Source organism: Cornus florida, unplaced genomic scaffold (assembly GCF_030987335.1).
Source record: "Cornus florida cultivar Cherokee Brave unplaced genomic scaffold, ASM3098733v1 CherokeeBrave_3.0.0_Hap2_Chr07, whole genome shotgun sequence".
NCBI lineage: Eukaryota > Viridiplantae > Streptophyta > Magnoliopsida > Cornales > Cornaceae > Cornus > Cornus florida.
In genome coordinates, this window is record NW_026775577.1 from 21,754,709 (window position 1) to 21,769,135 (window position 14,427).

Consider the following 14,427-nt stretch of genomic DNA (forward strand, 5'->3'; position numbering starts at 1 on the left):
CCAAACCATCTCTCTCGTATATAAATAACTAACCCATCGTATATACATGTGTGTAGCTCTGTATTTGTATCGTTGAAGTACGGTTCAATTATCCTAATCTTTTTGCAATAGTTCCCAAGAATCCTAATCTTTTTGCAGCTGCAGGGTCAGATGAGAGTATACTGGGCTTTATGATATCCGCAAATATAAATGGGGATAGTTCAACCGATTTTGGTTAACCAACTGACTATTTTTGCCCCCTTCATTTGATTGGTGATAAAGCAAGTGGGAATAACAGGGTTGGCATTTTCAGATCAGAATGAGCTTCTTGTATCCTATAATGAAGAGTTTATCCATCTCTTTACCAAAGATATGGGATTAGGATACTAATGTCAAAGTTGGTCCCCAAGTCTACAAAGGTCACAAGAATTGTGTTAGGTGAAGGGTGTGAGTTTTGGGTTTAAGTGTGAGTATGTCATGAGTGGGTCAGATTGTGAGTGTGAGTATGCAAAGCTCCGAACACCACCTCTGGTGAACTCGTTGCATGAAGCGTACGTTGCCGGGTGAGGAGTGCACCCCAAAGACAATTTGCCAGACTGAAATGGGCTTACGCCAAAACTATGAGCTTACCGTCCCAATGGAGCTTTGCCATTCGCCGTCATGAGCTTCGCTGATGGATTCTTCATTCCTCGCCGGTTTGTTCTCCAGGTTGCGGTTTGTCCTCGCCAGTAAGCTCTTTTACTGCTATTCATCATTGCTCGCCCCCATTCTTGTTTGCTCACCGGCCTATCCTTGCCAAATTCAGTGCTTGCATCACGGCCGGATCTTTACACTATGTTGCTTACTGCCGTCGCCGGAATCATGACTATTATTGTCGTAGCTTGCTCGGCAAAACCCAGTTCCAGCGAGACTCTAGCATCATCTTAAGCTTCGGCCAACCTTCAAGACCCATCTCGACAAAGCTTCCCGATACCATCATAGACTGCCCATTGCGAGTTTTACCTTCCCAGCAACCATGGTTGCCCTTATCAAAAGCTAAGAGCTATCTCTCTGGGTGTGTATCTATATTTCTTTGTTTACAAATTTTTGGTTCCGATGTGGTTCAATCCGAACTGGATTTTGCTGTCACCAAAACTAAGGAAGGTCTCAAGAGAGTCAAGAGATAACAATTTTGTTGTCACGGGAGTTGCAGTTTGTTCGCTGAACTGGGTTTCATACCGAGGAGTGTTCTTGCCTAATTGGTCGCTAATTGGTTCATTTAAGCTACACTACTACTTGGGACGATGTGTCTCAGAGGCTCACCGAAATGGTAAGCCCAAACTGAAGCTAGTCGGTTTCGGTGAAGATAATGGTAACCCAAACTGTAGCTCACAAGGGTAGAATGAGAATTTGATAAATAAAAAATTACTGACATCATCTTTTTTGGTCAGAAACAATGTTTTCCATTAACTAAGGGGAGGTCTATATTATCTATATACAAACCTCGAGGGAAGTGAGTGTAATATGATAAATAAGAGGGGAGGTCAGTGTAGATTGACGAAATCTTAAAAGAGGTCGGTGTAATTTACCCTTCATTTTATATTTATTTTTTTATTTTATCTTTATCGTATATACATTTTATGTTGCTTTTTACGCATGCCAAGCATCTTTCTCGGATAATGGAATCAAAAGAAAATGTTGAAGTTGCAAATTAAATATAGCTTTATTAAAAAGGGCTGTTCGAAAATCTGGCCTCTATTATCGATCTAGAACGGTCCGATAGCCTTCATATCTTCATGCAGAAGGCCAACATAGTACTTTATTACTCTTCATATGCAATCAATGGAAAAATACAGTACTATTAAAAAATGTTATAGTCAAGTTTGAAACAGTACATATATTAGAAAAGTTGTAAATGCAAGAAAATATCTCTCCAAATTTCTTTAGAGTTTTATTACATTTCTCATTTTTTCTCTTCTTTCTCTTTCTCCTCATTTCCTATTTATAGGCAATTACAAGTGTTATTACTAATTTCTTATGTTGCGCTCTTAGTCTTCGGGCCTTCTTCCTTTTGGGCTTGACCCAATCTGGTGGATCTCAGGTATTGGGCCTGTTGTATTACTCTTTAAGCTTAGGCCAGAACCTGCTGCCCAACCCGATGCTCTCCTCTCGGGTCAGATCCGGCCCACTCTATCTTCAGTATCCTCAACTACTCCCATAATTACTCCTTAATAAATTAGGGGGTAATTATTAATGGCTGCGAATCATGATTTTGACGGCTCAAGGAGATCTTATGGGAAAAAGGACGGTTGGACCTAGAAACGATGCTTCGAGATTCAAAAAACTTCTCGTTTTCCTGACGCTTCGGCCTTTGGGCCCACTTTGTCTTTATAAGTCTCAAAGATGTTCCCACAACCCTCTTTATCGTCTCTATCTTGCCTTGCTGTTAGTCAAATCCTCACTTGTCCCTTTCGAATCAAATCAAATCTCTTCTGGTGAACTCTTGCGAAAGCTTCTTTTCCAGCGATCTCGCAGTGCTCTTTGCAGTCTCCAATCTTTGAGGTTAGTTTTGCTTCTATTTATTCTTTCTGGGGATTTGCTTTACTTTCCCAGAATTCTTATTCATTTTCATCATGACAGTCGACTTGGATATCCTTCGTATGAAACTTAATCTCCCTAATGACGTTCAAATTAGGGTATGCCCTAGAGATGTAGATGTCAGAACTGGTATGGGTCTTCTTCCCAGCAAAGTTCTATTTTTCCATCTTCATCTTAACATCATTAGGTTCCCTCTGCACCCCTTCTTTAGTTATGTTTTTAATAGATTAGGGATTTCCCCTCTATAGGTAAATCCAAATTTCTTTAGAATCTTATCCGTTCTGCTGCTCCTGTCCCGTGACAGAGGTCTGGATCTTGATACCATAGATCTTCTCTTCTATTACAAGGTTAGCAAAATCTGAACTGAAGAACCGTTCTATCACCTCTACCCGTTTGAAAAGAAATCTATATGTAAGGACACAATCAAATCTGAGAAGGGTTGGAGAAACAACATAATAGGGGTTAGGGGGGCCTGGTCTACAATGACTGTAAAGGATTATCCAATCCCGAGCGCCTTTGGCGTGTGCTCTGTTTCTTCGTATAAGAAATTCAAAACACACAAGAACGATTGTCCCTGTGAAACTTGTATTCCTCGCTTTTGCACTTTCTTATGCCGTTCCCTGGGCATTCCTTGTAATGACTTGAGTTATGGTGTTTGCAGGGATAGGGTTAATTATCTGAAGAAGTATGTTCTGAACAACATTCCTTTCTGCTCAGATCTCCTTACTTCAGATAACCTTTTTGCCCTTTCAGTCCTCGGCAATATAATGAGTCAGCTCAAGATCCCATCCTTTGGTAGGAAGAAGGACCCTCCAAGGACCACTGCCGCTTCTCCTACAACCTCTTCTCCAGCCTCGGCATCTTCTTCTGCCACTATCTCTGGCACCTTCCCTTCTATCAATCCGATCGCGGTAGCTACCAGTCCGGTCATCAACGTTCTATCTACTAATCTGAGCACAACTTCTTCAGTCAGCAACCCTCCGAACACTACCACTATTGCTGCTGATGAAAAGGAGAGAGGGAAGAGGCCCTTGCCTGATGGTACATCTGGCCCAAATGGTATCCTTCCGATAAGAAGGGTTCGCACCTCTGGGCCGAGTGTGCCCGTGCCTCCACCAACTAAGCCCCCTGCCCCCTTTGGGTCTGTCACAGTTACTACTTCTGCCTCCGTAATGGCGCCATGGAGTCCTCGGTTCGTCTAAGCGAATGGGACAACCGTGAAGTCGAGCGAGACCATGTTCAGGGATGGTCCTACCGCCATGGCATATTATAAGAATATGTGGACTCCTAAAGACATTGAGGTGGCTAGAGGTTTGTCTCAAAAGAAAGTGTTCAGCCGCTTCCCCTTATCTGCCATGGAGATAACTTTTTCCCCCTTAATCACTAGATCTTTTCATAGTCTTTACACTTGACCTCCTTTGACCATGCGCTTGATTGACCTTGTTCGGTATGATGGCCATGCAGAAGCAAGTGGAACTGGGGAATGTGATGAGCGCTGAAAAGTGCGTATTTAAACCCCTTAAGCTTAGGCATTCTAGTACCTTTATCTATCTTACTTTACCATTTTAGATTGACTTAGTATGATTTCCATTTTTAGGCGCTTATCTTGAAAAAAAGCTAACTCAGCTAAATAAGAGCTTAATCGAAGCAATTCTGGGATTAAACAAAGAAAAGAGCAAAGTGGAGAAAGAAAGAAGCAAATGAAGCCGGTGATAAGCAGCAAAGTTTGATCGATCCAAGTTCAAGGTTCGATCGATCGAATAATGATCGATCTCAGTAATTCAAGATAGATACAAGCCTTGGCCCAAAAGCATTAAGTCCAAAAGTTCGATCGATCCAACACCATCCTTCGATCGATCGAACACTTTTGTCCTTATTCAAATGATTGATCCAATCCACAGCTGTACCACCCACTAACCATTTTTTTCCTTTTCCCATAAATATCTCCCAAAATATCTCGAATTTGTCTTTTTCCAAAAAGCTCAGCCAGTTAGATCGATCCAGCCTAAGTTCGATCGATCTCAGCCAGTTCGATCGATTTAAGTCCAAGGTTCGATCGATCGAACTTCCTCAAGTGCGAAAAAGTTAAATTTCCATTTCATTGAAAGTTGTCCTTTATCCAATCATCAGGGAATATTGTGTGCACGACCCCAGCTCATTTTGGGTGTCATTTTAACCTACCTATATAAGGATAAGGATTACTTTTTACAAGGGAGCCAATATTGTTTTCATATCATTTCTTGGAGCGGAAACTTAGAGGAGGGGAGGCTAGAGACACCATAGGAGACTCTTCATCAACAAGGAGCAGATTTTAACCATGGAATTAGCCCTTGAGGGTTGGAGCATCATTACCATGAGTGGCTAGACATCCTCTTGGGGCTAGAGTGCCCCAATCATGCTTTCTATATCTTAATCTTGTGTATTATTGAGGGATTAGTGTTGTAATTAATGTTTTGAGACTTTGATATATTTAGATCTTGTTTATTCAATGATTTATGTGGTTTAATGCTTCCAATTGATCATTTCATTCTATCCATATGTCTATGTATGCTAGAATAGATGTTCATATGCTTGTCTCTAGATTTTGTGTTATTGATGCATGTTTATGTGTATTGATGCTATAGATTTGGAGATTGTCAAAACATAGTGCTTAAAGGAATGCTCTTGTGATTCTCTTGATGGTTCATACTTATTCCTTGATGGATTGTGCCTCTCCCCTAGTTTATTTTAATGCTAGTAATGTAGATGTAGTGTAATTGTAATGTAGTGTTAAATGGGAGGACAATCTATGCTTGTTGTTTGATGATCCAAGCTTTTGAATGCAAGTAGCATATGTCTCTATCCTTGTGTTGTATTTGGATTGTGAGCTTAATGAAAGGATTAACGACTTGTTTTGATCTATTGTGCCTTTCACATGTTGTTTAGACAATATATGTTTAACTAGTTATTTTTGCTTGTTGAATCAACCAAACACACATACACACCAATATTGCAACACACCATTTGCCCTCATTAATCACTTGGCAATGATATAAAAATGCATTGCTTGGTGGTGATCTCTAAACCCCAAGATCTCTCTCTCTTACTTACTTTTAATTGCATTCTTTTGCTATCACTTAGTTTAATTTAGTTGTTCATTAATCAACCAACCAACCAATTGTTTGATCACTCGACCTACTAGCCCTAATAACGATTCCACGACATTGCTCGATCCTCACAATCCCTTGGGACGATCCCTACTCGCCCTAGCTATATTTATAGTGAAAGGTAGTAGTGGCTTCTATAAATGTAAAATTCTTGGCCCTCGCCTTAATGCATACTCTTAAGCTTGTGGTGTAGCAACACTCGAAGGAGACCCCACCAGAATGCCAAGGCTCGTAAGTTTTCTGATAGCCTTGATGTGGCCAAAAAAGAGAATGAGATCATTAGCACCAAAAATGCCGAGCTGATGATTCAGCTTGACAAAGTTGAAAAAGAGAGAGACGTTCTGAAAAAGGAGGCAGATTCTCTCCAGGATGAAAAGGACGCTCTGTAAATTGAGAAGAGTGTTTGGCATACTGAGCGTGAATCATTTAGGGCTAAGAAAGGAGAACTTCAGCGCCTACTTAGTGATGAGCAAACCGCGTGAATGGCTTTCGAGAAAAGGACCTTGGAAGAACGCGATGCCCTGCTTAACATTATTGGTAAATTAAATGGCGGTATGATGGCTCTTCACGCACGCTTTTCCAGGGTTGGTGCCTTCAAGTATGCACAGGGGTTCCGAGAGGGTTATACCGACCGCATTCCTGCCGAAGGCTAGATCGGTTTTACTCCGGATGAGGTTGATAAGGAGTTAGAGATTGATCCCCCAGGAGCCTATGTTGATCTAGACTCCACTCCTGCTGAGCATATTTTTGATGAGTGTCAGGAGATTGCTTCTTCTAGGGTCACTCCTACTCCTACCACTGATTAGCCCCACCCTGGTCCCTTCTGTGACCACTGTCGAGGTTGAGACTTAACAGAACGACTCTGTTATTCAGCTAGATTCTCCTCCTCGTGGAGATAGGGTGACGAATGGTGGCGAGGAGATAGGTCAGCTCAACCAGGAGGGTGATGGAACAGAGGTAGTCAGTTAGGGTTCTCCTGATGCCATAATTTCTTTCTTTTTGTATTCATGTCATCTGTATACCTCACGGGTTGTAACCTCAAAATTCTTATTATAAATGAGATGACAGATTTTTTGGCTGAACTTTGCTCCAAGATTTTTTTACATTTTCCTATTGATTACACCTGTTCATCAGTAATAATAATTAACTTCATATTCGGCTTCGACAAGTTTTGGCGTTCGGCTCATAGTGCCAGCTGCCACTTACTTTGCTGAGTGGTTGACGCTCGGCTGGAATGCCACTTGCCACATTCACTCTTTATTTCTTTTTTTGCCAAGTTTCTGGCGTTCGGCTCATAGTGCTAACTGCCACTTATTTTGCAAAGTGGTTGGCGCTCAGCTAGAATGCCACTTGCCACCTTCACTCTTCATTTTTTGGCAAGTTTTTGGCATTTGGCTCATAGTGCCAGCTGCCCCTTATTTTGTAGAGTGGTTGGCACTTGGCGAGAATGCCACTTGCCACTGTCACTCTTTATTTTTTGGCAAGTTTCTAGCGTTCGGCTCATAGTGCCAGCTGCCAGTTACTTTGCCGAGTGGTTGCGCTCGACTAGAATGCCACTTGCCACTGTCACTCTTCATTTTTTGGCAAGTTTCTGGCGTTCGGCTTATAGTGCCAGCTGCCACTTATTTTGTAGAGTGGTTGGCGCTCGGCTAGAATGCCACTTGCCACTGTCACTCTTTATTTTTTGGCAAGCTTCTGGAGTTTGGCTCATAGTGCCAGCTGCCACTTACTTTGCAGAGTGGTTGGCGCTCGGCTAGAATGCCACTTGCCACCTTCACTCTTTATTTTTTTGCAAGTTTTGGCGTTCGGCTCATAGTGCCAGCTGCCACTTACTTTGCTGTTTTCAAACACTTAATTTTTCAGAAGAAGATAGCTCTTTATAGATTTCAAAATTCCGTATATTCGTATGTACACAATTTAAAAATGAACAATGATAAAATTGGAACTCGACTTTCTATTGATAATACCTTTTCAGAGATGTAGCATTCCATGGCTTGTTGACCAGCCTTCCAGCCATGGTTTCTAAGGTGTAAGCCCCATTTCCTATGACTTCTGCAATTCTATATGGGCCTTCCCAAGGTGACACCATTTTTTTAACCATTCCTACCTTCCTCTTCAGAACCAGATCACTTGGTGCAAAGTCTCTATGCTTTACCTTTTTGTTATGGCTGTTCATAAGAGTCTGCTAGTAGGATGCGAGCCTTACTGCCATTGCATCTCTCTTTTCCTTCAACATATCGAAGCTAAACCTCAACATACTGTCGTTTCGCTCTCGGTTCCATGCTAAGCTTCGGACAGTCGGAACCAAGTGCTCAACCGGTATAACTGCCTCAGTACCATATGCCATGGTGAATGGGCTCTCTCCAGTCAGTCGTCTTGGGGTCGTTCTATAAGCCCATAAGACTTTCGGCAGTTCATCTAACCATTTTCCTTTCTGATCCTCGAGCTTCTTCTTGATGTAAGCAAAGATTCTTCTATTTGTGATTTTTACTTGGCCATTTGCCTGCGGATGACTTATTGCTACCAACTTCTGGTTGATTCCATACTCTTCTAGCAACTCTTTTACTTGCTTACTATCGAGATTAGTTCCACTATCCATGACGATCGACCTTGGAACACCAAAGCAGCAAATAATATTATTCTAAATGAAGTGCCTCACATGAGTTTGGGTTACACTGGGATATGGCTCTGCTTCCACCCACTTGGTAAAATAATCCGCTGCTAACAGAATGTACTTGTTCTGTGATCTTGCGGTCGGCAGAGGGCCAACCACATCCATCCCCCATAATGCGAAAGGCTAAGGCGTGGCCATTACGTGCAAATCTTCAGGTGGTTAGTGAATCAGTGGTCCGAACCTTTGGCATTTATCGTATCTTCTAGAGAATTTTTCTACATCTCGTGACGTGTTTGGCCAAAAAGACACTTGTGTCATTGCTTTGTGCGCTAAAGACCTCCCCCCTAAATGATTCCCTCATACACCTTCATGAATGGTTCACAATATTTGCCGAGCCTTTGTGGGGGTGACACATTTTAAGTATGGCCCAGAAAAAGATCTTCGGTACAACTGGTTATTCACTATGCCATATTTCGCTGCATTTGACTTAATTTTTCGAGCTTCATCCCTTTGTTCGGGCAGAATACCATCCCGTACATAAGTTATGATCGGATCTATCCAACTCGGTTCATATGGAATGACATTCACCTGCCAAGGATCTAAGCCTGAAGGTTCTTCGAAGATGGATGGCTGGTTCAATATACTTACTGGGATCACCCTCGCCAATGTCTCCCCAGAATTCGAAGCACTGCATGCCAACCGGTCGGCGTCTTCATTTTGCTCCTTTGGTAACTGGACAAACTTGACATTGTCAAAATTTTTAGCCTCGCGCATGACGGCAAAACGGTATGCCTCCATTGTTTCGTCCTTAGTTTCATATTCGCCATTCACTTGGCGAATAACCAACTGTGAGTCACTAAAAGCGGTTAAGTCCTGACTTTTAGCTCGTTGGCTAACTTGAGTCCCATCAGCAACGCTTCATATTCTGTTTCATTATTAGTGGCTCAGAATTCAAGTCGGAGCGCTTGACTTAGGAGTATGCCTTCTGGCGTCTGTAGTTTGATCCTAATGCCTGCCCCCAGCTGATTTGAGGATCCATCTACGAAGAGTTTCCATGGACAACTGCGAAGGTCTTCCTCCACATCCTCTGAATCACATTCTAGCAAGAAATCAGCCATTGTTTTCCCTTTGATAGCCGTTCTAGGTTCATACGTTATGTCAAACGAACTTAACTCTATGGCCCACTTCGTCATTCTCCCCGAGAGGTCTGGCTTATGCAGGATCACTCTGATTGGAAAAACGGTCATAACGACGATAGGATGGGATTCAAAATAATGTCTTAGCTTCTTTTTTGCATTTACGAGCGAGAGTATCACTCGTTCGGCCTTTGAATATCTCCATTCGGCATCAGTCATTGTTTTGCTGACATAGAACACTGGGTACTGAGCTCTTTTCTTGCAGCGGATCAAAACAGTACTCGTCGCAATACTAGATACCCCGAGGTATAAAAATAACTTTTCTCCTGGTTCGGGAGCAGACAGGATCGGAGGGCTCTGCATATATTCTTTCAAACTAGTTAGCACTTGTCACTGTTCATCCCCCCAAACTTGTCTCCCATTGCTTCGTATGGTATCAAAGAATGACTTGCAGTGATCTGACAACTTAGAAATAAACTGGCTCAGTGCAGCTATCCGACCTGTGAGGGCTTGTACTTCTTTAATTGTCTTTGGTTCAGCATTCTTGGTCAGAGCCTCTGCTTGGGTTGGGCTTGCCTCGATTCCTCTGTGATTAACCACATGTCCTAGGAATTGACCAGAACTTATACCGAATGAGCATTTGGTTAGATTAAGCTTCATTCCATATCTTCTCAATACCTCAAACACGTCCTACAGATGCTTCAAATGGTCAACTCTTCTCTTGCTTTTCACCACCATGTCGTCAATGTAAGCCTCTACAGTCTTCCCCATCTGATCCTTGAAAATCTTGTTGATCAGCCCTTGATAAGTTGCCCCAGTATTCTTTAATCCGAACGGCATAACTTTGTATTAATAGGTCCCTTGTTCGATTACAAAAGAAGTTTTCTCCTCATCAGCCGGGTTCATGGAGATTTGATTGTATCCTGAATAAGCATCCAAGAAAGTTAAACGTTCGTATCCAGTAATGGCTTCCACTATTTGATCAATCTTTGGCAGCAGAAAACTATCCTTCAGATAAGCTTTGTTTAAATTAGTGAAATCAATGCATACTCGCCACTTCCCATTCTTCTTTCACACAACTACAACATTCGAAAGCCAGTCCGAGTAATATACTTCTCTAATGAATCTCGCATCAAGCAACCTATCAACCTCCTCGGCTATGATCCGATTACGCTCTAGAGCGAATCTTCTCTGCCTCTACCTTACAGGCTTCGCGTTTGGATTGACGTTGAAAGAGTGGCAGGATGCCGAAGGGCTTATTCCGGGCATGTTTGAGTGGTTCCAAGCGAACACATCGGCATTCTGAGATAAGAAATCAATTAACTCCCGTTTCTCTTCCTCGGCAAGTCTTATTCCTACTCTGGTTGTTCGTTCCGGTTTGTTATGATCGATCTGCACATCAACAAGGGGTTCTTTGGTTAAGATCCCCAACTCTTCCTCCCCACTTTGGCTGGGTGGAGGCTCCTGTAATTGCTATCTGGGGCTTGCAGAACGGATGAGAGCTTTTCCCTTTGCAGCAGATTTCAGTGTCACAGAATAACATTCCTTAGCTGCAACCTGGTCCCCATGAATGTCAATCACCTTATTTCCGTCAGGCCCTAAGCATCTCATCACTTGGTGTAGAGTCGAGGGAACACCCTAAACTCTATGAATCCACCCTCTGCCCATCAGAAGGTTGTACGACGGATGGATCTCAACAACCACAAAGCTCTCTATCAGAACCCTTTCTGCAGCCTGCACTACGACTTCTACCATACCAATGGGTTCCACCCGTTTTCCATTGAACCCTAGCAAGGGATTTGCAGTAGGCTTGAGCCTCTAGGGTTTTATTTTGAGCCGATCGAACATGTCCCTCGGTATAACATTCGCACTACTTCTAGGATTAATCAGGACTCGTCGTACCAGGCACTCCGCTACTGTCAAACTGATGACTAACAGATCCTCATGAGGAATTTAAACACGTAACAAGTCAGTTCTGTCAAACTTTATCTGTGTTGATGCGCTCTGCTGGTGCAGAGTGTTTATATTGCCTATCCTCCTCTTCATCTGTGCCTGGCGGAGGTGTGTTCGAAGCAGTTCATCTGACTCCTTAGTGGGTTCTGGCCGATCGTGAATTACATTGATTATTCAAACTGGTTGCGAGTCTTGGGAGCTCGGCTTCTGATTCCTCTTCACGTGCTCCATTAGTCGGTTCTGTTCTACCGCCGGGCCTTGAATATAACTCGTAAACTCCTCTCTGGCGATTAGCATCTCTACCTATCTCCTCAAGTTCCTGCATTCATTACTCTGATGGCCAAAGTCAGAATGGAATGCACAATGCTTAGACTGGTCCCTCTGTTCAAGGGGCTGTCTGATTGGTAAAGGAGATCGGAACTTATCTTTATTTTCTTGGTACAGCCTTGCTAAAGTGACTTTCAATGGAGTAACCAACTCTTCCTCTCTGGGCCTCTTCTCAGATTTCTAAGAGGTTTGACGCCGTGGCTGAACCTGCTTTTGTCTGATCTTTGCTTTGGTTTTCTCTTCTGTTGATATGATGGATGTCTTCCGAGCGTTAGCTGCCTCTTCTTCTTCTAAGCGCACAAAACCATCAGCTCTTTCATTGAGTTCATCTATAGTCTTCAGTGTATTCACTACCAAGCTTGTGTGGAATGGAGTGCCATGAGTCATGGCCACCGTAGAAGGATGACATTCAATCACCATGCTCTTAGTAAGGTTGAACCTGGTAAGAAAAGCTTGGAGACGCTCGGTATCATGCTACTTCATTGTGAATAAGCTCGAAATGTCCTTTGCTGGACGTTTATTCCCATAGTACTAGCTTATGAACCGATCCCATAAGCTTCGAAAACTATCCACTGAGCCCTTCGGCAGGTTCTTGAACCTGAGCGCTGGTCCAGCTAGACTTGTAGGAAAACATTTGCACATCAAGGAATCGCTCTCAGTGTTCAAGGCCATTTTCAATTGGATGTGATATACATGATCAATCAGATCGGTTGTCCCATCAAATAGAATGAAAACGGGCATGGAGAATTTCCTCGGACTCGGAGCATTCAGAATTTCATCTGTAAACGGCAAGTCAACCGTTCGAGCCGCTGAGCGGAGGGCTTCATTCTCCCTCTGGAACCCTGCGGTAGCTCTCTGATCTATAGATCTCCTTTCTGAGCTTCGATAATCGAACGTTGCCATGGAAAACCGATAAGACGGATCGAATGATCTTTCCTCCATAAACTCTTTGTGCCACGGCAGTATAGCTTTGTAGCGATCAAACTCCATTGCTTCTTCTCGGTTGTGCATTTCTTTATATGGATCAAAGTCATGGCTTCGTTTCGCCTGATCTGTTTACGCCGTGGATCCACGTGAGTTAATCCTTCATGATTATCAACACGATGAGGATTTGGCGGCAAATCATTTGGCAGGACCTCCTCGTGGTGAAAATCTGTCTGGTTGTTCCCTACCTCCTCACTGTGATGTGGAGCACCGGGACTTAGAACTTCTTCTCCTGCCGGGAGTGGTCGCGAAATCACTGGAGCTTCTTGACGCTGCATTTCAGTCCTTAGCTCTGCATTCTCTCTCCTGAGAGCTTCGATCATGTTCATCAACTCATCAGGTTTCATCTGCTGGACATTCTCTACCGGATTGGAGTTCTCACCCCCAGTCATCACTCTGGAACAGAGCAAAGGTATGAATTACAAATTCTAAATCAGATCGGAGTTTCACTAACGCGAATCACGTCAGATCTGGACTCAAATTTTATGAATTACGTTCACCATTTGTTAAATCTGAGCTTTCCTGGCTTTGAACTTGTCAGATCGAGCCACAATAGAATGCATCACCACTGCGTAAATCTGACGCCAATTTCTCAAAATCAATCAGGAATCAAGAACTTCTCAAGAGAAAACCGCAATCCCTCAGATCTGGATTCAACTTCCAGAAATCAAGCTTCGTCTTCACGAATCAGTCTGAATCAACATGATGTTGATCAAACATGCATCAATCTTCCACGCTTCCTATAATACCCCTTGGATCCGAGACACGGGTTGATCAGGCCCAGGCCCAAACCCGAGGGATATCAAACAATTAATATGTAACCGAACACAGAACATAAAACGAAATAAGAAATAAACTAATAACTGAAGGAATGCTAAATTAAAATCCTCAAAATATAATTACTGAAATCTGTTAAGTCCAAACTCCAAAACTCTATAAGTTACAACTCGGGAATCCATCCAGTGGACCCTTATTAAAAATCCCAAAAGAAACTAAACATCTGAAATAGAAACTAAAGGTAAACATAGAAAAGATTCCTACGTAGTCGGAGGAATGAATGTCTATATCTACTCTACACGTCCAAGCTCTAACCCTGGAACTGACAAACACCTGAAAAATAAAAGAGTGGGTCGGGCCCACATGTAAGTCATATTCTACTACGATCCAAACAGTAATCCGATACGCATATACATCCTAGGAAAACTCAACAATATCTAGAGTAGTCCATATGTATATATATTGTAATACCCCGTATTTTTTTAAAGTGTTTATTTAAATTAATTATGTATTGGGTTAATTAGTTAAATGTGTAGATTTATTCACCTATTAATTGTGTATGTTAAATTATTAAATTAATCTTATTTATTTGTACATGTAATATTAATTATAGGTTCTTTATATTATAATGTTAATTGGTTATGTTTTATATTAAGTAATATTAGTTAATTAAAGTAGTACGTTTGTAAAGTAGTGTATTATTATGTAATAATAATAATAATAATAATAATAATAATAATAATATTATTATTATTATTATTAAAACTATGTCATGATATAACTTTGAGATTAGGATAGAATCTCATTTACTATGGTGGAATTTTATGCCAATTATTTGACTTAGATTGCATGGCTTAAAGTAATATAGGTGGGAAGGTTTTGATAGTTATGATAAATTAGATATTTGTAATATTTATATTATAAAAGTTAGTAT

General features: G+C 41.9%; 1 protein-coding gene across 1 annotated transcript; it reads right to left on the reverse strand.

The window, feature by feature from the left end:
- Positions 1-8,694: 8,694 nt before the first annotated feature.
- Positions 8,695-10,292, reverse strand: LOC132316408 (uncharacterized). Its single transcript, XM_059814888.1, has 4 exons — positions 10,147-10,292; positions 9,864-10,038; positions 9,299-9,809; positions 8,695-9,212 (listed from the first exon to the last, which is right to left on the reverse strand). Exons 1-4 carry the CDS (start codon positions 10,290-10,292, stop codon positions 8,695-8,697), a joined length of 1,350 nt encoding a protein of 449 aa, XP_059670871.1.
- Between the last annotated feature and the right edge of the window lie 4,135 nt (positions 10,293-14,427).

What these genes read in the sequence shown, in the direction of transcription:
- LOC132316408 (XM_059814888.1), bottom strand. Translation starts at nt 10,292, where the DNA reads ATGCCGTTCGGATTAAAGAATACTGGGGCAACTTATCAAGGGCTGATC. An exon ending in GTTGACCATTTGAAGCATCT is followed by an intron (nt 10,039 to 10,146) that starts GTAGGACGTGTT and finishes GGTTAATCACAG; the next exon opens with AGGAATCGAGGCAAGCCCAA. An exon ending in CAAACTACAGACGCCAGAAG is followed by an intron (nt 9,213 to 9,298) that starts GCATACTCCTAA and finishes ATGGGACTCAAG; the next exon opens with TTAGCCAACGAGCTAAAAGT.